General features: G+C 42.8%; 1 protein-coding gene across 2 annotated transcripts in view; it reads right to left on the reverse strand.

Moving 5' to 3' along the window:
• The window catches only part of RANBP9 (RAN binding protein 9), an 87980-nt gene extending 62340 nt beyond the window's left edge, over positions 1–25640 (reverse strand). For both annotated transcript variants that reach the window (XM_082730195.1, XM_082730194.1), the window contains exons 1-2: positions 24919–25640; positions 11804–11915 (exon numbers count right to left, since the gene is read on the reverse strand). In XM_082730195.1, coding sequence (XP_082586321.1) covers positions 11804–11915; positions 24919–25498 — 692 coding nt within the window. In that variant the 5' untranslated portion in view covers positions 25499–25640. The remainder of the gene's footprint in view (positions 1–11803; positions 11916–24918) is intronic.
• Positions 25641–26148: the final 508 nt, after the last annotated feature.

Below are 26148 nucleotides of genomic sequence, written 5' to 3' on the forward strand. Positions count from 1 at the left end.
CTAATTCAACATTCATTTATGATAAAAACTCTCAACGAAGTGGGTTTGGGGGAACATACCTCAGCACATAAAGACCATATATGAAAAGCCTACAATCGGGGCGCCCGGATCGCTAAATAGGTTGAGCATCTGTCTGCCTTCAGCTCAGGTCATGATCTCCCAGTCCTGGGATCAAGCCCCACACTGGCTACTTCTCCCTCTGCCCCTCCTCCTTGCTTATGCTCTCTCTCTCACTCTATCTCAAATAAATAAATAAAATCTTAAACAATAATAACAACCAAAAAAAAAAAAAACCAAACCCAAAAAACCCTCAGAACTAACATCATAATTAACGGTGAAAACTGTGATCTTTTCCTAAGATCAGGATAAGAAAGAATGGCCACCCCAGCCACTTTCATTCAACACAGTCCCAGAAGTCCTACTCAAAGCAATCAGACAAGGAAAAAAAAAAGGCATTCAGACTGTTAAGAAAGAAGTTATACTGTCACTATACGCAGATAGCAGATACTATACTATATTATACATAGAAAACCCTAAAAATTCCACCAAGAACTATTAGAATAAACTCAGTAAAGTTGGAAGGATACAAAATTAACATGGAGAAATTGCTTGTTTCTATACACTAATAACAAAGTAACAAAGAACAATAAGAACTCCAATAATAACTGTGTCATAAAATAAAATACCTAGGAATAAATTTAACCAAGTCAAAGACCTATACTCTTGAAAAACTATAAAACACTGATGAAAGAAACAGAAGATGACAGAAATAGAAAACTATCTCATGCTCTTGGACTGAAAAAATTAATACTGTTAAAATGTCCATACAACCCAAAGCAATCTATAGATTCAATGCAATCCCTATCAAAACACCAATAGCATTGTTCACAGAACAGTACTCAAATGTGTATGGAACCACAAAAGACCCTGAATGTTCTCAAAGCAATCTTGAGAAAGAAGAACAAAGCTGGAGGTATCATAATCCCAGATGACAAAATATAGTATAAAAGAGTAATTTAAACAGTATGTGGCACAAAAATAAACATGCAGATCAGTGAAACACAATACAAGGTTCAGAAATAAACCTACATTCTATGGACAATTAAATCTAAGACAAAGGAGGCAAGAATGTACAATGGGAAAGACGGTCTCTTCAATAAATGATGCTGGGAAACTGGACAGCTACACACAAAAGAATGAAAGTGGACCACTTTCTAGTATCATACACAAAAATAAACTCAAAATGGATTAAAGACCTAAATGCAAAACCAGAAACCACATCCCAGCGTTCTGGGATCGAGTCCCACATCGGACTCCTTGCTCAGCGGGGAGCCTGCTTCTCCCTCTGCCTCTGCCTGCCATTCTGTCTGTCTGTGCTCGCTCTCTCCCCCTCTCTCTCTCTGATAAATAAATTAAAAAAAAAAATCTTTAAAAAAAGAAAACATACACAGAAATCTCTGATATTGGCCTTAGCAACATTTTTCTAGACAGGTCTCCTGAGACAAGGGAAACAAAAGCAAATTTACTGGGACTATACTAAAATAAATAAGGCCTTTGCATAGTAAAAAATATAAATAAATTAAAAACCATCAACAAAAGGGCAACCTACTGAGTCTTAGAAATTATCTGCAAATGAGATATCTGATAGGTGGTTAATATGAAAAATAAATATATAAGGAACTTATACAACTCAACACAGGGGGGCAAAATAATAATCCAATTCAAACTGAGCAGAGGGCCTGAAAAGACATTTTTTCCAAAGAGGACATACAGATGGCCAAGAGAAACATGAAAAGATGCTCAACATCACTAATCCTCAGGGAAATGCAAACCAAAACCACAAAGAGATTATCACCTTATACCTGTCTAATGGCTGAAATGAAAAAGGTAAGAAATAACAGGTACTGGCAAGGATGCAGAGGAAAAGGAACCCTCGTGCACTGCTGGTGGGAATGCAAACTTGTGCAGTCACTGTGGAAAACAGTATGGAGGTCCCTCAAAAAAAAAAAATAAATAAATAAAAGAGAGAATTACCATATGATCCAATAATCGCAGTAATGGATAATTTACCAAACAAAAACCACTAACTTGAAAAAATACATCCATCCGTATGTTAACTGCAGCATTATTTACAACGACCAAGATATGGAAGCAACCTAAGTGTCCATCAACAGATGAGCGGATAAAAATGTGATACACACACATACACAATGGATATACACATGAATATTACTCTGCCATTAAAAAAAACAGGGGGGAAGAAAAGAAAAACTCAGATCTTGCCACCTGTGTCATGGATTAACCTAGAAGGCATAACACTAAGTTAAATAAGCCAAAGACAAATACCATTTCATCTATACACAGAATCTGAACAAAACAAAACAAATAAATGAACAAACAACCAAGTAGAAATAGACCCATAAATACAGATACCTGATAGGTGCCAGAGGGCAGAGGGGTAGAGAGACGGGCAAGATGAATGAAGGGGAGTGGGAGGCACAGGCTTCCAGTTATGGACTGCCGTCATCACAGGGATGAAAGACACAGAACAGGGAATACAGGCAGTAATGCTGCAGCAGTGTCGTATGGTGACAGACGGGAGCCAAACTGACGGTGAGGCGCCTCAAGCTACAGAGTCACACACCGTGTGTCAACTATGTATCGGAAAAAAGATCAGCCAACTCCAAACTTACAAACATAACAGCACATTCCAGGCAATAAACAACTTTCCATCAGGCAAAAAATAAAACAAAAAGCCCCAAATGATACATAGATTTTCAGCTGCACAGAGGATTTTAGCCCTAGTTTCCCATACTATTCAAGGGTCAAATGTATTTTCAAAAGAAATAATGGAAAGATAAACCAAGAACTAATAAAAAAAAAAATTAATTACCTGCAGGAATGGGGAAGACAACCAGGAGAAAATAAAACTTCTGTGAAGTACCTCCTGGTATGGCTTTAATTTTGGACCAATGCAAACTTTAAATGTTTTACATAATTACAGAAAACAGAAAGAAAAAAGAGAGAAGGAAAAAAAAAAAAAGGAACCCCTAAAAGCCGAAGAAATTTAAATAAATGAAACTAGCATGTCAAGTTAGTTGTAGAAACACAAAAGAATTACTTCAAGGGACTTGAAAGCTCAGTTTTTGAGTATCTATCCCTAACAGGATATATTCTAAAGACAAAAAAAAAAAAACCCTATAAAGAAATCATATAATAATCAACACTCTTTTTAGTAACAATATCAGTATTTTAATTTAGATATAGTTATGTTCCACTACAAAACAAATGAAAAATTATGTCAGTAACATTAGGAACAATAATCTTCAGATTAAAAAAAAAAAGATACAAGGGTAAAACCAGAGAATTCAAGTAAAACTGATTTGAAAATTCTGCAAATTCCCTTGAAATGCATTTAAAAAGAAGATGGGTTGATAGACAGACCTGTTTGTAATAAAGCCAACACAGCAAAATTCTGACTCTAAAATCTAAATGTTGGGGCATATGGCTGTTGACCATGTTAACTCTTCTGTATGTCTGAGAAGGAAAACTGCTTAGAATCTGCATGGTCGGGGCACCTGGCAGGGCGGGGTGGGGGGGGGGGCGGACTCGGGGGGCTGGGCAGCCAACTGCTGCCTTAGGCTCAGGTCATGAGCTCAGTGTCCTGGGATCCAGCTCTGTGTGAGGCTCCACGCTCAGCCAGGAGTCGGCCTGAGGGTTCTCTCTGTCTCCCTCTGCCCCTCCCCCTACTCTCTCACTCAAATAAATAAATCTTTTTTTTTTTAAGATTTTATTTACTTTGGGCGCCTGGGTGGCTCAGTGGGCTAAGCCGCTGCCTTTGGCTCAGGTCATGATCTCAAGGTCCTGGGATCGAGCCCCGCATCGGGCTCTCTGCTCAGCAGGGAGCCTGCTTCCCTCTCTCTCTCTCTGCTTGCCTCTCTGTCTACTTGTGATCTCTGTCAAATAAACAAATAAAATGTTTAAAAAAAAAAAAAGATTTTATTTACTTATTTGACAGAGATCACAAGTAGGGGGTTGGGGGGAGACAGGCTTCCTGCCAAGCAGAGAGCCCAATACGGGGCTTGATCCCTGGACCCTGGGATCATGACCTGAGCCGAAGGCAGAGGCTTTAACCCACCGAGCCACCCAGGCACCCCCAAATTAATAAATCTTAAAAAAGAGAGAGAAAAAAAAAAGAATCTGTACTGTCTAAATCACAATGAGAGAAACACTAGGAAGAAGCTCAACTTTTTAGCAGCCTGTGCTTTTATCCAAGAACAATTACTTCTCTATAATCATTGTAAACATTTCAACTACTCCTCTTGAAAAACCTATGCAAATTGCCAGATGACTGACAAAGAGTCAAAAGGTCTAAGACCTAAAGACCATCTCTCCTTATTCTGAAATGCTCGATTTGGCCTAAATGATTCCAGCAGTGAGCAAACAGCAAGCAGTCCGTGTATCTGAGATAAACACAGACTGGTTACAAACTGGTTTTCTGGTTCTGAAAAAGTAAAATGAAGGACTTCAAGAAACATACTTATTATGACAAAGCTATACAGTCTTACAGTTGTATTGAAAGATGATGGGTATTTTTATGACATTATTAAAGAGATTTTCTCTCTGAATATTTCATCAAATTCATCCTAAGGTAAAGTATAGGTAGTGGCACATGTGAGAATATTATTTTATTATTCAAATACATCTTAAGACTATTTTTTTCCTTAAAGTAATGTTAAAATTTGTTTGACTAGAGAGAAGAACGTCCTGGAAAACACACCACAAACCACCATGGGTGGTAGAACTGCAGATCCTTTTTCAAATAGTTGTGCTTTTTTCTGCTTCACAGGTTTTGTCTGACTCCTCCTTTGGCGTTAAGAATGCATTACTTCCTAACTACAAAAAAGGTTCTTAAAATCCATGTGCGTTTGCTGGGTACAAGATAACTGATGGAAGTAGGGGCCAGGGTAAGGATGATTTGAGATTAACTGCACTGAAGATAACCAACACAAGGATAATTTGAGAAACACAATGGTGATAAAGTTCTAGGTCCCTTTTCCCATATTCGCTGGGTACTCAGTTAAATAACACTTTGCTCACCACCACAAACAGTTCCCATCATCTTTGGTTCCCGTTTCAAAAGGCGGGTAAAAGAGGTATTCAAATCACTGCATCGATACCAAACCCCTAACACGCACTCCGTACAAGGCACAGGGCTGGGGGCGAGAGAGAAGAAAACACATTATCCCTACCTACCTCCACTCAGTCAACAGATTCCTCCAGCACCGATTTTTGCCCAGCATTGCTCTGTACACTGAGAATACACTTGTGAACAGAACAGACCAAAAATCCCTTCTGCTTCTCCGCAAATAAGTTGTCTTTTGGTACTACACCCAAACTTCTTAAAGTGTTAAGTCTTAACTGAGAGTGATTTAAGTCTGCTTCTTGACACTCCTTGCGGGCAATGACCCACATTTAGTTCACTTGATGCAGTTTCTGAGTTTCGACTAAGTGGCAGGTCCTCTACTAAGAAGCATGGATAAGGAACAGGTGGATAAAATAATTTCATATTTATCTCAGCTGCTGACAATGCCGGACACATCATACGTGTTCAATATGTATTTGCTAAGTTAATAAATACGTCGCTTACTTGATGCCTTTGTTCATTTCTTCCATTCCTCTGTTCACTGTTGTTTCCATCTGCTGCTTACCTTCCATTGAAACCAGAAGGAAAGACCTTTTATAGCCTTTTAAAACTAAACGGGAAGAGAGGCCTTTATTTCTCTTCCACTCCCCCACCAAATAATCCAGAAAGTCAGCAAGCACAGAAGGAACACTCTGAAGAGTGTACTTTATTGTCAGCAGAAGAATTTAGGAGCGAACACAGAGACTGGATTTCTTGCTGGTCCCTCCTGAACCAGGGGCAGAGCGGCATCAACATTTTACTTGAAAAGCTAAAAGTAGCATACTCATAATAAATTATAACTCTAAAAATATTCAAATAAAAAATTTATTGCCGCTTACATTTAAAATTAACTGTATCTTCACTGCCTATATTACTATGTATAATTCAAAACTTGAACAAAATTCCTGCACTGTAAGTAGATTCATGAGACAAAGACTGCTTTTAGAAATTCATCTTGATGGTCAACAATCATTAACAAAGAATACACAAATATATAGCCTTTAAATATGTCTCCTAAAGGGGCGCCTGGGTGGCTCAGTGGGTTAAAGCCTCTGCCTTCGGCTCGGGTCATGATCCCAGGGTCCTGGGTTCGAGCCCCGCATGGGGCTCTCTGCTCCGCAGGGAGCCTGCTTCTTCCCCTCTCTCTCTCTGCCTGCCTCTCTGCTTACTTGTGATTTCTCTCTCTTCGTCAAATAAATTAAATCTTTAAAAAAAAAAAAAATATGTCTCCTAAAAAAAAGTTATGCAGACAAGGTGATAGATGGATGATTTAACCTTTTGTAATGGAATGCATTAGAAATTTATTTTTAAATTGATTATAAAACTTGGGCTCCTGTGTCCCAATAAATAAGCTTATTTTCCTGAACACATAAAAATGTGTTTCATTTAAATGAAAATCCAAGGCAAAACCCAAAATATATTATTTCTTTCACTCACTAAAAGAAACTTCCTTCAAGCCTTATTTCTTAGGCAATAAGATAGAAGTAACAACTATCATAGTCATAGTCCTAATTTTCCAACGCAGACCCAGAAATAACACACATCACAGATAAATTAAGAGGTATCAACTCCTACTATGTCACGAAGAAATTTGCTGCATTGACCGATTCATCTTAAATCAAGTTCTTGGACCTAAATATTTACTTGCCTGCTCTAATCCTGGATAAACACACGGTTTTTTGTGTTCCTGTTTTTTATTTTAAAGATTTTATTTATTTATTTGACAGAGAAAGACCCAGTGAAAGAGGGAACAAGCAGGGCGAGTGGGAAAGGGAGCAGCAGGCTCCTTCCCAAGGTCCTGGGATCATGACCTAAGCTGAAATCAGATGCTTAACAACTGAGCCACCAAGATGCCCCAAACACGCTGTTTAGAAGAAAATTAAATCTTAAGTATAATTAAACTCTCAGATGAGCACTTCTCACTGCGACTAAAAGCTCCTCTTTCTGGCCCATTCTTTACAAAGAAGGTGGGATTTTAGGCAGGAAGTTTTAGTTCTCTTGATACAGTTAATAAATCTCCAAAAAGGTGTCACTCGCCCCAAATTAGCAATATGACTTGCTTTTCTTCCATAAATGAATCGTGCTCCCCTTTCAAAAGCATGGGGTTAGACCTAGAACTTAGTCAAAAAGTATACGAGAAGGATAAATAAGATCCGCCCAAAGATACAACAGTTTTCTCCAAGAATACATAGGAGGGAAGTACAGTTTCTCATTCATTTATTCACTTGTATGAATGCTAGCTATCAACTCAGTACTGGAGTGGCAGAAACATAAAATAGTCCCTTACACTTGCGTCTGCAGTTTAGACCACCAGGAGGCAAACAACTGAAACACACAGATATTATAATTACAGTCTGGCCAACGTGTGAAGGAGGCATATGAAAGGCATAATCCTATTTGGGGAAGGACAAGTGCCACCGAGAAGATATCTTTAAACTAAACTAGGGCTAATTCGTTAAGGGGGCAAATGGCAAAGGGACAGGGGAAGGTGAATGTAAGAAGGAAGGAAAGCGCCCGCGGAGAAAACTAGAAACCGAGCCCACCTGTACACAGAAGTAAAACAGGAGCTGACAGTGCTGCACGCACTCTACTGAATGCACCCCCCCTCCCCCCACTGACAGCCGATTCTGACTAGAAACAGGTCCTTGGGAGTATGCTCTAACCCAAAAAGTTTGTTCCGCCTCTGTCTTTGGGATGATCTGATGTTGATTCAACTCTGTTTAGCATCCTACTTTCTATTTTCTGGAGCTTATTTCTTCAAGTCTAAGCGGGCATCCAAGTGGAAATGGAGATTAACTGGATGCCCCAGTTAGAGGTTCCACCGCTCTTGAAGAAGATGAAGTATAAGGACCTTGAATTTAACCTGAGTAAGTGACAAAATGAGAAGTGCCCTACAAAATATTCCATTCAATTCAGCTGTCAATTCAGTATATTTAATATCTGTAGGTCACTTCTTAAGCCACTTCCGCAGCTGTTGACAAATGATTAATTTAAAACCAAAGTAAAGGAGTGCCTGGGTGGCTCAGTGGGTTAGGCCTCTGCCTTCTGCTCAGGTCATGATCTCAGGGTCCTGGGATCGAACCCTGCATCAGGCTCTCTGCTGAGCAGGGAGCCTGCTTCCCCATCCCGCTCTGTGCACCACCCCCACCCCACCCCAGCTGATGCCCTCTCTCAAATAAGTAAATAAAATCTTTAAAAATAATTCAAAATAAAGGTATTACTGTGTTTGTTAAAGAGGGGGGGCAGATAAAAATTAAAGATTCTTTAACATCATTCGTCATTAAGGAAATGTAAATTAAAACCACAGTTAAGAAACCACTAAGATACCTATAATGAGAGGTAAATTTTTTTAAAAAAAGCCTGACAACACCAAGCACTACAGAGGATGCAAAGCAACAGGAACTTTTTCACACGAGGCTGGTGGGAATGCAAACTAGTACAGTCGCTCTACAAAACAAGTTGGCAGTTTCTCGTGAAGTTAAAAATGCACTTAACACATGATCCAGCAATCCCACTCCTAGATATTTATCCAACTGAAATGAAAACTCAAGTTTACACAAAAACCTGTACATAAATGTTTATAGTGGCTATATTCCTAATTGCCAAAAACTGGAAACCACCCAGATGTCCGTCAACAGAAGAGCGGGTAAGCACACTGTGGTTGGCTCAGCCAATACAATCAGCAATAAAAAGGACTGATCTACCGATATATGCAACAACAGCGATGAATCTCAAATGTATTACACTAAGATGCCAAAATTAGAAGGCTGCATACTATCATTCCATTTATACATCATTCTAGAAACAGCAAAACTATAGAGACAGAAGACCAATCCATGGTCATCACTAAGAGATGCGGAAGAATCGTCTACAAAGGGGTAGAGAGGAATTGCGGAGGGTGATGGAACTGTTTCATCACTGATCCTTGAACAACCGGTGGTGCTGGGACACGGATCACCCACCCCCCACCCCTGCCACCACACAAGCTGAAAATCCTATATAACTTGTGCTGTCCCCAAAACTTAACTATTTAATAGCCTGATGGTGACTGGAAGCCCTACCAGACTGTAAACAGTTAAGGTATATTTTGTACGTTGTATTATATGCTGCATTCTTATAATAAAGCAGAGAAAAGGAAATGTTATTAAGAAAATCACAAGGAAGAGAAAATATATTTCCAGGGCTGTGCTGTAGTTATAAAAAAAAAGTCTGCATATAAAGTAGATCTGTGCAGATCAAACCTGCAATCTTCAAAGACCAACTGTATACTGACTGTGGTAGTTACATGAATATGCACATCTGTCAAAACCCACAGATCTGCACACTAAAAATGATACATTTTCTCTATGTAAAAATCAGTTAATTTTAAAAATGGGGAGGGGGCGCCTGGGTGGCTCAGTGGGTTAAGCCTCTGCCTTCGGCTCAGGTCATGATCCCAGGGTCCTGGGATTGAGCCCCACATCGGGCTCTCTGCTCAGGAGGGAGCCTGCTTCCCCCTCTCTCTCTGCCTGCCTCTCTGCCTACTTGTGATCTCTGTCAAATAAATAAATAAAATTTAAAAAAAAAAAATGGGGAGAAAAAAGAGGAATGAGAGATCTTGGCAACGAAGAGATGAGACTGAAAAGTTACAAAGGAGTTAGTCACATCATGCAAGACCCTGCTAAGAAGTTTCGGATTTTACCCTCAAAGCAACAGGAGTACCAAATGATCTCAAGATAGGGACAGACACAAGTCAGTTGTGTTTGAAAGAAGGATGATAAGAATTGCAGTGTGAAGTAAGAGCATAACAGGGAGCAACTGGGAGACCAAAGAACCTAGGTAAATTAGGGGATTAATTAGCAAATCTGAGGCGGAGGCCATAGAGATGGACAAAGTAAGAGGTAGGAAGTTGTCAAGTTTCTAGCAACAGTGAAACCACTAAGCAAGCTGGTGCTGAGAAAAAGACTTAAAACAAGCGACACTGCAATACCTGTGGGACTGCAAATGCAAACATCGGGTTAGACAGATCCGTCTAGAGCTCAAGGGAAAAACCCGAGATGGGAGTTTTAGATTTGACACTCATCAGGCTGTTTGAAGCCATGAAAAGGTAAGGTCAAGATCATGCAAAGACAAACACGTAGAACGAAAAGGTGAAGAGAACCCTGGGAATAATCAGGAGCAACATCAGCAAGAATGAGGCTGACAGTATAATTTTAAGTATAAGAAGAATTGGCTAAGTATACCGGCAGCAGTCGAGTTAAAAATGGTTACAATCGTGTGCCTATTTCAATCTAGGGTCTCTCCACCACTTTATCCTGGACTTCTCTGATTTTAGCTTTGGCTTGATCACCCTGGGACAACTGAGGCAGTTCAATAAAAAGTCATCAATGAATTCCAAGGCTGCACTTTCTACTTTCCATACTGTTGAGGATGAAAATATTCAGCAAATAAAGTAGAGGAATCATCTACTAAACATACTTATTTTTTCAGTTAAACACAGAAGACGCACTAACAGGTTAAATGATTCACTTCAAATCCAGGTCAACTTAATAACTCTTAATTCAACTGGGCCAACTCACCCAGTAAGTTTATCTTGGGAGCTGAACTAATGACTCTATGGATGCTTTAAAGGACCTCTGACACCACAATGAGGTTACCAGGAAATACCATAGGATAGAGTTAGTGATTCTAGGTAATCAATTCTTTTTTTTAAAGATTATTTATTTATTTATTTATTTATTTATTTGACAGAGAGAGAAATCACAAGCAGGCAGAGAGGCCGGCAGAGAGAGAGAGGGAAGCAGGCTCCCTGCTGAGCAGAGAGCCCGATACGGGACTCGATTCCAGGACTCTGGGATCATGACCTGAGCCGAAGGCAGCAGCTTAACCCACTGAGCCACCCAGGCGCCCCAGGTAATCAATTCTTAATCAGAAATATGCACCAAAATTCCCAGTGAAGCTTACTCAAGAATGCCTATCTTACCCAAGCTCTGCTTCTGAAAATAGTGATTTAGGAACTTTTAGGATAAGGCCCACATTACTATCTTTGTTAATAGTCCCGTAAGCGATTCTGATGTACACTCACATACTATACACTGATCCCAAGTTGAAAAGCGATGCTAGATAAGTTGGTTCCAGAATCTACAATGGAGTTCTCACCTGGAAGCTTTTACACCATATCCTAATCCCTGGGAATCCCCTCCAGCTGAGAGCATACAAACATACTTCCCTGATCTAAACGCAAGAGTCTAAGTGCCACCCCCTGTGAAATACCTATGAATCACCTTTTGGTCTTGGTTAACTAGCTCTGAGAAGATTTAAGTTCTCAACAGAATTCAGAAAAGGGCAGTGTAAGACAAGGCATGGAAAATGAGTCACTGCCTCTGTTGTTTAATTCCAGTGCTCCAATTTAATGACAAGCAGACCAAAAAACTTGGTTATTTCACCAACTCAAGTATTAGCTTCAACTAGTATTAAAGCAGGACTGTATCCAACCTGCTGCATTGTGACATTTAGATCCTACTTTACCAACATCTCCGAGACTCCCATTTTCCAATTATAGCATAAATATTATAAATCAAGACAAAAATAACTATCCAAGAACAGCAAACAATTTATCCCACCAAAATGTATACTTACCCATCTCTTCCCTTACTAACAATTTTTACTTCAAAATAATAAATCCCACAGGCTGCTGGAATTGGGTGCGTGGCGCGAACAGACGCTGCGTCTTTTGGGGTTTTGCCATGACCTGCATAGGAAACAGGAAAGAGAAAAAAAAAATCAAATGAGATATTCAATGAAAATCTAAAACAATTCAGGAAGAAATACAGTTTTTAGAATGGTATCTAGACATTTCTGCTCCTATCAGTACATATAAAGACTCAATGAAACATGTGTCATTACAATGCAATATGCAAAGTAGCCCAGGGTTAGTCATGGGACTCTTGACACTATTACTAGATGAACACACTTTCAGAATCAGAACACACTGAGCCTACCAAACTAGTATTTCAGGGTAGACTATATTTTTAAGAGGAAAAGGATGCATTTGAAGAACATGATGAAAGTGTGATCTTAATTTTATTAGATCCAAATATGCTTATAATTCACATTATTTCCAAGCAACATTCTTTTGTCAAATGGCTTTTTTTAAAAAAGATTTTATTTATTTATTTGACAGACAGAGATCACAAGTGGGAAGAGAGGCAGGCAGAGAGAGAGAGGAAGGGAAGCAGGGTCCCTGCTGAGCAGAGAGCCCAATGCGGGGTCTGATCCCAGGACCCTGAGATCATGACCTGAGCCGAAGGGAGAGGGCTTTAACCCACTGAGCCACCCAGGCACCCCAAATGGGCTATTTTTTAAACCAGAAGCATCTATATCATGGGTATATCTTTAAGTAAAATTTCATATAATTAACTAAATTGGCAAAGCAGCTTTCTTACTTTAAGAATTCTCAAGTTTGGGTGGCTCAGTTTGGTTAAGCAACAGCCTTCAGCTCAGGTCATGATCGCAGGTCCTGAGACTGAGCCCCTGCATCAGGCTCCCTGCTCAGCGGGGAGGCTGGTCTGTTTGTCCCTCTCCCTCAGTCCCACCCCCAGGACCCCACTCATGCTCTCTCTTAAATAATTTTTTTTTTTAATCTTAAAAAAAAAAAAGAACTTAAGTCTGTTCTTGGACATACTTTTATCAGTTCTACACAAAGGCTGATTCAACAAATTTCTTCGGTCAATTATAGCCTACTAAGAAATATATCTAATCTCTAGCTGTATATTCTTTCTCTCCTTTTAAAGAAAGGAATGCATCATCCTACCACTGCTGAAATCTTTAGGGAATCTGTCAGACAATGGCTTTTTTTTTTTTAAAGATTTTTAAAAAATTTATTTATTTGACAGAGAGATATCACAAGTAGGCAGAGAGGCAGGCAGAGAGAGAGAGAGAGGAGGAAGCAGGATCCCTGCTGAGCAGAGAGCCCGATGCGGGACTCCATCCCAGGACCCTGAGATCATGACCTGAGCCCAAGGCAGCGGCTTAACCCACTGAGCCACCCAGGCGCCCAGACAAGGGCTTTTAAACTTTTTAAAATAGCTATTCTTCAAATTCTGATCCTGAAGGATTTCCTTCGCTCACAATCACCTCCCCTGTCCCTCACTCAAGACACAAATTAGCCTGAAAGCTAGCATATGAACAAAAATCAAGGGAGCAACAGAAAATACATGCCTAAAACCACAGCAGAAGAAAAAAAGTTGAAGTAGCATGTCAGAAAGCACTCAGAGTAAGACAAGTCTGCACAATCCCCAAAATGATTCCATGACAAAAAATACTCTATTATCCATTGTTCCAGTTAAATCTGCTTCGCCCAATACAAACTTAAGTCATTAGTCCTTTAGTCATACTATAACATTACCTTCATGGGCAGAAAAATTCCCCTTCTCAAATTTACCACGATTGTTTTAAAACTAAATACCTTCTTTTAAATCAAAAATTGTATCTTAGCTCTACAATAACCATCACACACCAACGAGATGCCTTCCTTTCCCATACACTTCACCATATTACATCATTAAACAGCTGCTTACGTTTGCAATGCAAATAAGCACATTTTGACATGGCCCAAAAGAAACTGAATGAACTCAGCCTCTCCCTTTTATTACCATGAAAACCTGTGTCCCCAGATGTCTTAAGTATATAGGTTATGGGCAAAAGTTCTCAGCCTGGTGACCACTGAGAGGTGATAAAGTTGGTTAGGAAGATTAAAAACAAGAGTAGCAATATACAGATGCCCCCCCCCCCAAATTGCTTTTAACATATGGAGGTAACCGCTTTACAATGAGCTAAGCAGAAGAAAAAAAAATAGCATAAATCTGCAAAATGACACAGGTCCCTTCTTAAAAACAGACATCTAAACTGTAAATATGTGGGGCTCCTGGATGGCTCAAGTCAAAATCCCAGAGTCCTGGGATGAAGCCCTGCATCGGGCTCCCTGCTCAGCAAAGAGCCTGCTTCTCCCTCTCCCTCTGCCCGCTGCTCCCCCTGCTTGTGCTCTCTCTGTCAAATAAATAAATAACATCTTTAAAAAAACAAAGTTTAGAAAATATGTGTTCAAATAATTGAGTTGCTTGGGAAATGGTCGGGCAAACTAAATTCATTTAAAAATTTTAGACAGTTAAAAAAATATATAAAGAAAACCCTGATTAACCCTGGAATCCTAAATCAACTAGCTTTTATTTTGGTTTTGGTTTTTCTGGAAGGGAAGTGACCAAAACTTTTAGGGATAAAGTAGTCCTAAGGTATTCTTAACAATGATGATGATGATGATGATAACAGTTACCATATATTTATGCTATGTGAAAGGCACCACTCCAAGAGTACTATATTTGTTCACCTGTTTAGCACTCAAAACAACTTCAGAAATAGGTACTACTTATTATTAAGGAAAGGAAATTAAGGGAAGATGAAGAGACTCGCCCAAGGTCATAATGTTGTGTGAGAATTCCAAACCAGGATTTGTGCTGAGATTTTAATGCAAGAAGTCCAATCCAGAGCAACTGAACCCACAGGAAGGACCCAGTTACAATGAGCATTCTGGGATCACTTCACTTGTTTTCCTATCTCCTATTCTTGCTACTTGTATGGGAAAAGAGAAAGAAAATTAGTATTTGAGGGTAAACTCTCTCTCGAAGAATTAAGTGCTTTTGTATAGATTTTTCTCATTCAGCATCTGTGAAATGGGTTTTAACGTCATTTTATTTTTTTAAATTAACCTCATTTTAAAGAGAGAAAACTCTTACAGATGTTATATAACTTGCCCTGAATTAGTAAATCATGCATTAAATCCATACATGAATTAAACTGCCCTACACTTTCCCCTCATGCAAAAATTACTATCAACAACTACATAATCCTTAATCTTCAAGGTTCTATTATACTCACTATGCTCTACTTAGACACTGGAAAAATGTCATAAAGGTTAAAAGATTTGTTTCATTTTTAAATTAAATTTAAATGTAAAGACCTAGGAAAAAGCTGAGATGTCAGATTAAAAGCATTCATACTCTTGGGTAAGACTAGTAATGTCAGAGTGAAGGGCCTATTTCTAATAATGTTCATCAGCAGGAAGCTTATCACCTTGAATTCTGTGACAACCAGAAAACAACCTCACACTACCAAAGTATAAACTGTTAAAACTACGAAGTCTTCAATGTTAAGTATTTTCTATGTAGTTCAAAAAGAAAATACATTTATTGCTTCAAAGCTCGAAGACCAGCAAGACCCCCTCTTTCATTTCACAACCTGTCGATTCCTTGTAAATGGAAGGAACAGGTTTGAATGAAGCTCACCTCCAACCCCCGCCTCCATTCTCCAATATGCAGTTCCAGTTGCCTTTCTGGAAATCTAACTCAGTCTTCCTTGTACCTCTATTCCCCCATACAACTAAAATTCCTTAACAGTCTCCCATTCAGCCAAGGAAAACCCTGCTGATCAGGTCGTCAGTACTTTCCACCACCTTCCTGAACCTGCCACACTGGCCTGACCCTGGTCTTTGCCCCAACTCTTCCCCACACCAAACTGGAAAGTGCTATACCCTTCCTCCTTACCTGGTTATGTCCTGCTCATCCATTTGCTCTTAGCTCACGTCTTTCTTCCTCACTGACTCTTGCTCTAACCTCTCTGACTTGTTCAGCCTCCTTTATATATGACCTCACAGCAACACGTATCTGTCCCATACAACATTACCACACTTCCCAATTATTTGTGATTATCTTACTGCTCACATTACAATTCCTGGGCCTCTTTACTCCCACTGACTTCCTGGTCTAATCATTCCTTCCTGAAGCCACACTCTGGACCCTGACATCACCTGAAACTACTCCACCTCTGAAAGAGTAAATTCTAATGAAATCTGTTCTGCTACAAAAAGCATTTCTTGAATACAAATTAACTCACATGTACTTGATAAATACAGGAATGACGTCAGCATAATAAAGAAGTCATTTAGTTCCTAACACAGCTTTTCCCGGTACACCAACGAAGTGAAGGGAAAAACCTAGCAACATACAAAAAACCCTAAGTCAAAAACCTGGGGCACCTCCTCAAGTGCATTCCTAGTGTCCAAAGTTCAGTGCCTTCAGGAACTGCTACACCTGCCACTGTATTAAGCCATCTGGGGAAAATTCAAGCCCAATACTGATCAAAAAGTACAAAGATATCTCCTCTTTGTTTTTATCAGCATGGACCCGTCTCTTGCATATTTACTTTCTACTTTGTGTTAGAACTCAATACTACTTTACTTTGCTGCTCTAATTAGCCACAGGGAAATTTCTCATTTGGCTCCTCTGACATACCTGTATTATGGTTTTTCTTTGTTTGCTACTTTCAGGCCCCAGAAGACCCTGGAGGCTCATCGTGCATGCTTCCTGCCCCAGTCCTAGAATCGGCCATTTCTGCAATCATCCATTTCTCCAACATCTGGCTACTAAGCATACTCCCTGTTACTGGGGTGTCACTGCTTCTGGGCTTTCTCATTGATAAGAGCAAGAAATATATGTATGTATACTAAACCCCTGCGTGTATGTGTCTACATTTCTACACGTAACCGTCCATGTTTGTATTAGACCAGACATGAGGTTCCCACTAAGGTCTCCAACTTTATTACCACACCGATCATTCTAACATTCTCTCTCTGCTTACCTATAAAATTCCACCCCAGTGATAAGAAACTTAGCTCCCACCACCCACCATCCATTTAATTGTTTGATTCCAGTATACATGTATAGTAACAGCATCTGAATTGTTAAGTCATATCCCCATGGGATACAACTTTATCAGTAAGTTTGGTTTCTCTTACTTTTAGTTTTACAGACTACTGATTTCCAAAGTTACCTGTGTCAGCACTCTTCCCCCTCTTCTCTGATGCTGTTTCTTATATTTGAAATACAGACAGTTTTATCACATTCTGCATTTTATCCTGGGATTTGCCCCCCAAATGATTTTTTAAATTTACATAAAGTTCACTCTATATGGCTGAAAACTTCTGTGGGTTTTAAATATATGGTGTGATGGGGCGCCTGGGTGCCTCAGTGGGTTAATGCCTCTGCCTTCAGCTCAGGTCATGATCCCAGGGTTCTGGGACCGAGCCCCGCATCGGGCTCTCTGCTCAGCGGAGAGTCTGCTTCCTTTCCTCTCTGCCTGCCTCTCTGCCTACTTATGATCTCTCTCTATGTCAAATAAATAAATAAAATCTTAAATAAATACATGGTGTGATGTATCCACTAGCAGAGCATCATACAAAATACTTTCACTGCCCTAAAAATCCCCTGTGCACTGCCTATCCCTCCCCTAAGCCCCTGACAACCACTCTTTTTTACTATCTCTATCGTTTTGCCTTTTCCAGAATATCAGGTAACTGAAATGATACAGTCTTCTTTCACTTAGCAATATATGCCCTGGAGATCCACAGGTGTCTTTGCAGGGACAGACAGCTCATTTCCTTATATTGCTGAATAATACTCTATTGTATGGATACATCACAGCTCCTCCATTCACCTACTCAAGGACCTAAGGCTGCTGCTTGTTTGGGGTAATTATGAGAGAAGTCGCTATGGACATCCACATGCGGGTTTTCCTGTGGGCCTAAGTTTTCACATCAGCCCGGTAGGAGCTCAGCTGCTGGTAAAAGTATGTTTAGCTTTGTCAAAAACTGCCGAACCACCTTCCAGAGCAGCCGCATCACCTCGAGCTCCCACAGGCCGCGCGCCAGCAACGGGCCTTGTCAGGTTTTCGTCAGGCTTTAGCCATTCTAACAGCTGAAGTCTGTACGCCTTTCCTCTTTGTCTGAAAGGGGGGGGGGGGGGAGAAGGGCTAAACCCTGAATCAGATATTTATTTCTGATTAAACAGCTGTCAAGCACTTACATCTCTAAGAAGGAAGCCCAAGGCCAGGGCTTAAGGCTCTAAAGGATCAGCAGCCTGGGATGCTGGCCACAAATGCCAGTGCAAACTGAACCCGATTTTTCCCGTAAGACCCATTACTTTTGGCGCCCAATTCTGTGGAACATGTAGGAGGAGTTCGTTTTCCCAGGAACACGTTATTGGCATTGGAGCTGAAATGCCTGTATCTTCCTCTAGGACACAACTCCCTATCCTCTCCCCTTTCTAAACACTTCGCTTCCACACTTCCTCTTGAACATCAAGAGAACTCCCATTCCCTGAACCCTTTTTCCCCTCTTCCCGTTTTCCTCTTCCAGTAGAGGGTACACGGTGATCACTTAAGAGCTCTCAAATATCCTTGATACTTCTCTCACATGCCTACCCTCCCACCACAGGCAGGCAGCAAAACCACAGCCTTAGAGCAATAGTAGACTCCGCCTTCCCTACTCTTGGCCTGGGCGGCTGCCCTCTCCCAAACAAAATCCAAGTCTTGCAACAGCCACCACTACGAAGCACTGTTCTCGGCTGGGCTCTGCCAGTGCTGTCAACCGCACACTGAGAAACCCCTCGTTGGTTACTGCCCCATTCCCCTCCATGGAGGGCTACACGTTCTCATCACTCACGCGAAGCTTCAGCCCCGAACTCGGATAAGTGAGCACACAGCCACACCGACTTTCTCACATAACGGGACTCCGCTGCTGTCTACGGCCCTGGTCCACTCCTCACTCTCCTATTACAAAGCGGTCAGTGTCCACAGGCATCTTCACCTCTTCCCCAGCTCCAGAGGAGTCACGTGTCCTCCGCTCTTCTTCAGGACTGCCCTGTGCTCCAGAACGGCTCCCCCCCTCCAAGCCAGCACTGTCGGCCTCCTAAGCTTTTCTTCACCCTTCCCTTCTTCACTTTCCTTCCCCCTCCATCTCTCAATCTGTACCGGCAGTGTCCCCAAAATAGCCACTTTCCACAAAATCCTACATGCCTTGGTGCTATAAACCACAGTCAATAATGCACTGGGCTTCGTAGTGAGCATAATTAACCTTTGTTTTTTTTGGAACGTTAAGGTAACAAAAGCAAGTACTATTACTATTAATTTTATTTGCCAGAAGCTATGTTACATTCTGTACACATTCACTGGGACTCTGTGCATCAGACTAACACGACACTCTCATCCAACTTAATGTCACTTCAGTTTCACCCACACCGCTGAGCTAAAACGAGACTTACTTAGAAATGATACAACAGTTTCTAACACAGTACTTTCCAAAGGGGTTTTTATGGATAATTTTGATTCTGTGGATCTTCATCATCTTTGCTGACACTAGAAAGTAATCACCAGGCACAACCTAATTCCACTATTACCCATTTAAACCAACAACAACAACAATCCTGCCTTAACCTTCATCCTCGTGAGGTCTCCCTCCGCCTCTATTTCTCAAGACTAATCTGTATTCGCTATCCCCTCTGCCCGATCGCCACTACTGACTCTGATCTTTGCCCCATCACTAAATTCAGACTGCTCTTCTAAGGTCACAATGCTCTAATTTCCAAATCCAGTGGAAAAATTTCTCTGCTCGGCTCACTAAACCGATCTGTTGCATTTGACACTAAAGGTCACTTCCTCATTTCTGATACTCTGCTCAGCTTCTGTGACACCACACTCTTCTGCTGTCCAGGTACCTCTTACCGAGTGCTTCTTGGACTCTCCCCAGTCTTTTAATGCTGGCCTCGCTCAGCTCAGGGCTCCATCTGTGGCCCACGGCTCTTCTCACGTTACCTTCTCTCTCTCTCTCATACCCTCTCCTTGAGTTTCAGCCACCAACTAGAGGTAACTCCCAAATCAGTCGTGACCTAGACCCCTCCCCACACGCAGGGCAATTATGGTATGTGCCCACCCTTCCTACAAGAAACGGCCTCACAGGCTACCCCTACCGGAAGAAGCAGGGCCCAGACTCTCCTTGTGCCAGGAGGGCACTCTGTATTTCATAACTACCCTTAACAACCCCAAAGCCGATCCAACACAGGTTAACAGCCGACACCAAGGCCACCAGTCCAACACCACAGCATGTAATGAAAAGCTCTGCCCAACTAAGAATGATGGCAATTAGCTTATCCCATCTGTTAAGTCCCTCAGGAATCTGGAATAGGAAGGAAAAGGATAAACCAGTCAGGAGGGAAAAGAGAATTAAACAACCAGAAACTACAGCGGAGTCACTTCAGCACTAGAATCAAGTGAAAAGTCATGAACTCCAGCCGCTGCAACACTTGGGGCCACCTAACTCCGAAAGATCTGTTCCTGTTCCTTCTGGAAGGCTTCTCCAGGTTCTTCTGGTTTCTGTGAAGTCAGGTCATATGGCTGAGATTCCCATTCCTACACATCTCCAAATACACTGTAATACTTCCTTGCAATTATTCTTTGATTCACGGTTCACTGCAAGAAACTCACAGAGCTGGAAACCCAAATGTCACCCTTGGTTTCTCTCTCCACCACTCCATCAACTCCTATCAGTGTCACTTGAAAACATCACAAATACGTCTGCTCTGCTCCACCCCACCACTGACTGGGTTCAGGTCCTCACTTCCTACAGAGACTTCTCAATGAGTTTGCTAGTTTCAGCCTTGTACTCCTTAAATCCATCTTCCAATTAGTTGTATAATATGACAAAAATGAAAATATGAACCAGTCACTTCCTATTTAAAATGCTTTGATGATTCCTCCTGTCCTACAGAATAAGATCTAAGCTCGATAAAACATTCTGAAGGCCTCTCTCAATCTTTTCCCAGCTGCTACTTGTCACACACTCTTAAATTCCAACACTCCAAAACTGCTTATAGATCCAAACATATACAGTAGTTCTCACCTCTTAAGCTTTTAGTTATGCATTTTCACATATAATGCCTAGCCCCCCCCCTCTCCTACATCCTCCTCATCTTGCGGGCTCAACGCTGGCCTCAGCTCTCTCAAAAGCTGGCCCTGACTCACCAACTTCATCACTTCCAGCATCAGCCAGGGGTCGATGCTCCTCCTGTCTTCCAGAGAACTCTTCCCTCACTACACTTGTGTGTTTTACCTACTTTGAACTCTCTGAATTCAAAGATAGTATCTTATCACCTTTGCATGGCCAGAACCTGGCACAAAGTAAACATTCACTAAAAGCTTGTGGAATAAATACATGGAGAGCAAGGCATGTACACAAACTGTCCAGCAGACTACTTGCCCTACAGCAACAGCTCCATGAATTACCATCACCACTACTTTTCCATAAATGTGATTATTAGATTTACGTAATTCTTGCAACTACCAACTACCATTTTTGGAGATAAATTTCCCATAATATTGGCAGAGATCGCAGGGAAAAGTTCGGTTTGGTTTTTCAATTCCTTGATTTTAAGGAACCTTTTTATATCGTTCCCCATAATTCCTAAAAAACGTTTGTGTTGGTAGGCAAGCAAATATCAAGATATTTGTTTAACCTTAAGAAGTGCGAAAAAGTCAGTAAGTGATTCAAGAAGCATCAAAGGCCTGACGACTGGTGATACTGGAAGGGATGGGAGTGGGGAGCACAAGAAATGTCAGCTATCTGGTTAGATGCCATTAATAATGCTTCAATTAAAAGTGCAATTCACTAGTTCATGGCTACCTATCATTTCCAACTTTCACTTCTGTTTGTTTCCTGTAAGCTGTCCTAAATCAGTAGAATCAAGGCACCTGGACTTCTCCATTACCAAAAATTAAAACTCAATACAAAATGAGATAGGCAATACTCTATGGTAGGGAAGAGCACTAAATTTAGAGTTGGTGAAAATTAGTTTCCAACCCTGGCTTACTTGCGACTGGGAAAAATCTAACCCTCAGGTGCTCCCACTTTCTCACATCTCAAATGAGAATTCCACCATCTTGTCCAAATCCGCTAACACATTTGTGTATATTAAAAAGCTTTGTAAAGTATCCAAATGTGATAACTTCACAAATAGAAAAATGCAATCTGTAACTGAAACATTTAGGACTAATTGAATCCATGGTCATATGTATTAAAATGCTTTAAGTTGGAATAAAGTCCTCATTATAACTAAGTCTAAACTTGTCCCATTTGTACTTATTCGAAGCTGACAATTTTCAAAAAAAAAAAGGGGGCTATGCCTGAGTATTTCAACAGTTGGTGTGTGACTGCTAAGCAAAAGGTCTTCTTAAAAATTTTAACATAGAGTATACACACCCTGCTCTTCCTCTGCAATCCAATCAACTTTGACTGCATGTCTGGCATTGTTTAACATTAATCCCTTCGAATCATTTAAGGAACCATATGGCTTCCCAAAACAGCAATTCCAACTTAGAAGAATAACATCTTTAAAAACCAAGCATGTTCAGAGCAAAAGAAACCAAGAGACTTCTATTTCAAAGGTAAGAACAATCCTTACCATTATGGAAAATAATTATCAATCTTTTCAAACTCTGTAACATGCAAAAACATTTTATGAACAGTAGTTTTAATGTTAAAAATGTCTGAAAATGCTGAGGCAAAAATCAAAGTGGCACTATGAAATGTTAAAATTCACTCTTATTTTATGACTTCAAAGTTTTATTCTCCACTACCTATGACACTTCCCCTTTGCTCCCTTCCCCTATTACTGGGACAGAGTTGCCCAGTACTTTGGTGTGGTCCACTCAGAAGGCACACAGAATGACAACAGGAAAAAAAAAAAAAAAAAAAAAAACCCCACACACATTAAAATAACAAGACAGGAGGAAGAGACAGTAGAAGGGGGGGGAGAAGAGTGTTTGTGACAAGGGGGAAGGGAGAGACAAAGGGTAGATAGAAGAAAGGGAGAGAAAAGAAAAAAGATAACAAAATTTGTTCTTCCAGAAGTAATGCTTCATGTTTATAAAGCAGTGAAATTTCCAGAAAGTGAATCTTAGTATTACACAACAAAAAGTAATAAAGAGGCCAACAGGAAAAATAATGGGAGGCAGCAGCGTCATAAATATTCCAAACTCCAACCAATTCCTCATAATCATGAACTTTTCTCTCATCCAAATCATAATTTTATGTAAAAGGAGTTAATGAAACTAATCAAGGCATGTTACAGTGCTAAGAAAAAAAAAAAAAAAACTCCTCACAAAACCGAGATCTCACGAAAATTCAGAGCTGGAAATTTCCTTACCATCCAGCTCAACTCTCTCACGTCTCAGAGGAAGAAACTGAGGCCCCGACCTGTAACACGCCTAAAATCACAGATGACTGCAGGACTCAGCAAGCTAGAATTCTTTGTTCAAAAAATTTCCATACCTTTTGCCTCTGATTTTATAAGCTTATTATTAACCATCGACCGTAAATTTTAAGATAAAGTTTCGTCAAGTCTAACAAAAAGCCTTCCGGTAGCCAGATAAGAAGTAAACACTTCATAGCACAGCACTGTTCACACAAATTGGAACACAAAATCAAATAACAGCCTCCACAGAGTCTTAACAAAATGTCCTAACTTAAGAGAAAACAAAGGTCATTTTAGACCATTTAGATTAAGAAACAAAATATTTAAAACTGAAAGTACTCCTCTGGATCTATGGCTAAAAAGCAGGAATATTCCACAAGGCCTATTTTTGTGCGTGATTCTTTCCAGCCAAATCATTTGGTAGATTCTGTCGCCATTCGCCTTTCTAATTAAATAGCACTTATTTATCAAGGTTCTTCTCATATTTTAGTCTTGCATGCTTTAAGAATTTAACCACAAGAACTGTTGACATCCTCTAAGTCCCTGTCACTAGGATCTGATTAAGACCCTTCCTTTGTAGCCAATCAAAAGGAGGCTGCTTTGAATGTAAAAGCTCCTGCTTCAGGTTTGGGGCCTAAAAACTGGATGTGGTTCCAGACAGACTGATATATCAGACTGATTTTTGTTTTCTCCCAGACAAGTAAACTTGACACATGCTATTATTTTGGACTACATTTCAAAAATTCTCAAAGCAATTTATAATTTTATATAAAACTCATCTGTTTAAAGCTTTGTTTTAACAGAGGAGAGGTAGGTGAGACAAACCCAAGCCTAAGGCTGCTTTTTGTTTTTGTTTTTAACTGCAGGTGTAAAACATAAGCCAATTTTCTTTAAAATGCTCTGCAACATTTTAAGATACCCGTTTCCAATCAGACTTCATGTAACACCAGCACGTAAATACAGGGCATTTCCAATCAGCAGTGGTAGGTTTCTGCTCCCCTAAAAAAAACACCTACTTCTGAGGTTCACCTGTTTTCCTCCCAGTTGCTCTGAGTAAGAAACACTGATGCCAAACTTGGGGCCCTTGTCCTTTTGTCCCCCCAGACAATCTCTGGCCTGATTTTGGACAAAATCCTCCACTGATTACCCCTCCCCCTATATATCCCTGCTCTCCCTTAATTAGAAATCATACCTCAGAATCGTGCCTCTGTTCCCCCTACGTAAGAAGAGAACGCCTGACCCACCGCCACCTGGAGAACAATGTAACCCAACTCCGGGTCCATAGATTCCTCTAGCCGAGCCCTAAGATTTATCTTCAGGGGAAATCAGAAAGCGAGTTATGTCCTGTCATCCTGGATTCCCTCAAGGTGTCCTCCTCCTGGCCTAGGATTACCAGCTCCATTACACCTAGGGGCATTCTACTCACCTGCCTTCCCCAAGAACCTGGCCCCTGTCCCCGCGACCCCGGTCCCACCCTCGCAGCAGCGGAACGGGCGGCGAGTCACCTCGGAGGGCACGGGGCCCCGGGCGGGAGGGGGTCGGGGGCGGGTCGAGAGTCGGCGGCGGCGGGACACGTCGGGTCAGTGGCCCCACTCCCACCGCACGACACACGCCCAGTACCTTTGTAGTGCACCCGCAGGTTGTTCTGAGAGAGGCCGATGTAGCTGAACTTGTCCTTCGGGCTCCAGGACCGCGGCAGCGGCGTCTCCTGCTCGTCCACAGCCGGGTAGAGGCGCTTCAGCCGCCGCTGCAGCTCCTTCTCCTGCTCGTTCAGGGCCGAGTCCCCGTGCGGGAAGGGGGCCGCGGCGCTGCTGCCCGCCGCCAGGGTTGCGGCCGGGCCGCCTCCGGCCGGGCCGGGGCCCGCGGCGAGGCCCGGGGGCGCTGGGGGCGCGGTGGCGGGGGCGGCCGCCGAGGCGGGCGGCGGGGGTGGCGGGGGCGGCGGCGGCGGGGCCGCGGTGGCGGGGGGCGGCGGCGGCGGCGGCGGGTGGAGGAGCAGGGCGGCCGCCGCGGCCCCCAAGCCGCCGCCGCCGCCCGCGCCGCCGCCGGGCGAGCCGGCCGGAGAGGAGCCGGCGCTGACGGCCGGGGGCGCCGGCAGGACGATTCCGGAGACGGGGGCCACGGCCGCCGGCGGTGGCGGCGGCAGCTGCTGCTGCTGTTGTTGTTGCGGCGGCGGCGGCGGCGGCGGCTGCTGCCCGGACATCCCGGCCGCGACTCAGCCTGCGGCCACCTCCACCTCTTCTCTCCTTCCTCCTCTGCTTCCCGGGGGCGCTGTCGCTGCGGCCGCCGGCACCAGGCGCCCAGTCCGCCCGCCCCGGAAGCAGGCGGCGGGCCGCGCGCCGAGGGAGAGCGCGACGGTTGGGGGGCTCGGAGACAGGGGGAAGCGGGCGGCGGGCCGGGAGAGGCCCCGAGAGAACGTTGGCCGGGGTGCGGGCGCGGGCCCGGGACGAGGCGCCGAGGGCGGGGGCGAGGCGGGAGCGCGGGCGCAGAAGGCGCGGTGGCGGCCGCGGCGGCCGCTGCTCTCGCTGCTGTTTCCCGGCGGGCGGGCCGGGCCCGCGCGAGACGCTGCGCGCGGGCGGCGCTGGGCGAGGGGGCGGGGACGGAGGCGCGAGGGGCGGGGGCAGCGCGGGCGGCGGGGGGCGGGTCCGCGGGGGTCCCGGCGCGCGGGCCGCGGCGGCGGGGAGGGGGGCGAGGCGCGCGGCCGGAGCGGCGGAGCGCTCCTCCGGGGCGGGGCGTGAGGCTGCCAGCGCGGGGTCCCTCCGCTGTCCCCGCCTCCTCCGGCGAGCCCGCCGCTGCCCCCCCCAACCCCCGCCTCCGGCCACCCCCCCCCCCACGCCCGCCCGGGCCCTCCCG

Source organism: Mustela nivalis (assembly GCF_964662115.1).
Source record: "Mustela nivalis genome assembly, chromosome: 5".
Classification (NCBI taxonomy): Eukaryota; Metazoa; Chordata; class Mammalia; order Carnivora; family Mustelidae; genus Mustela; species Mustela nivalis.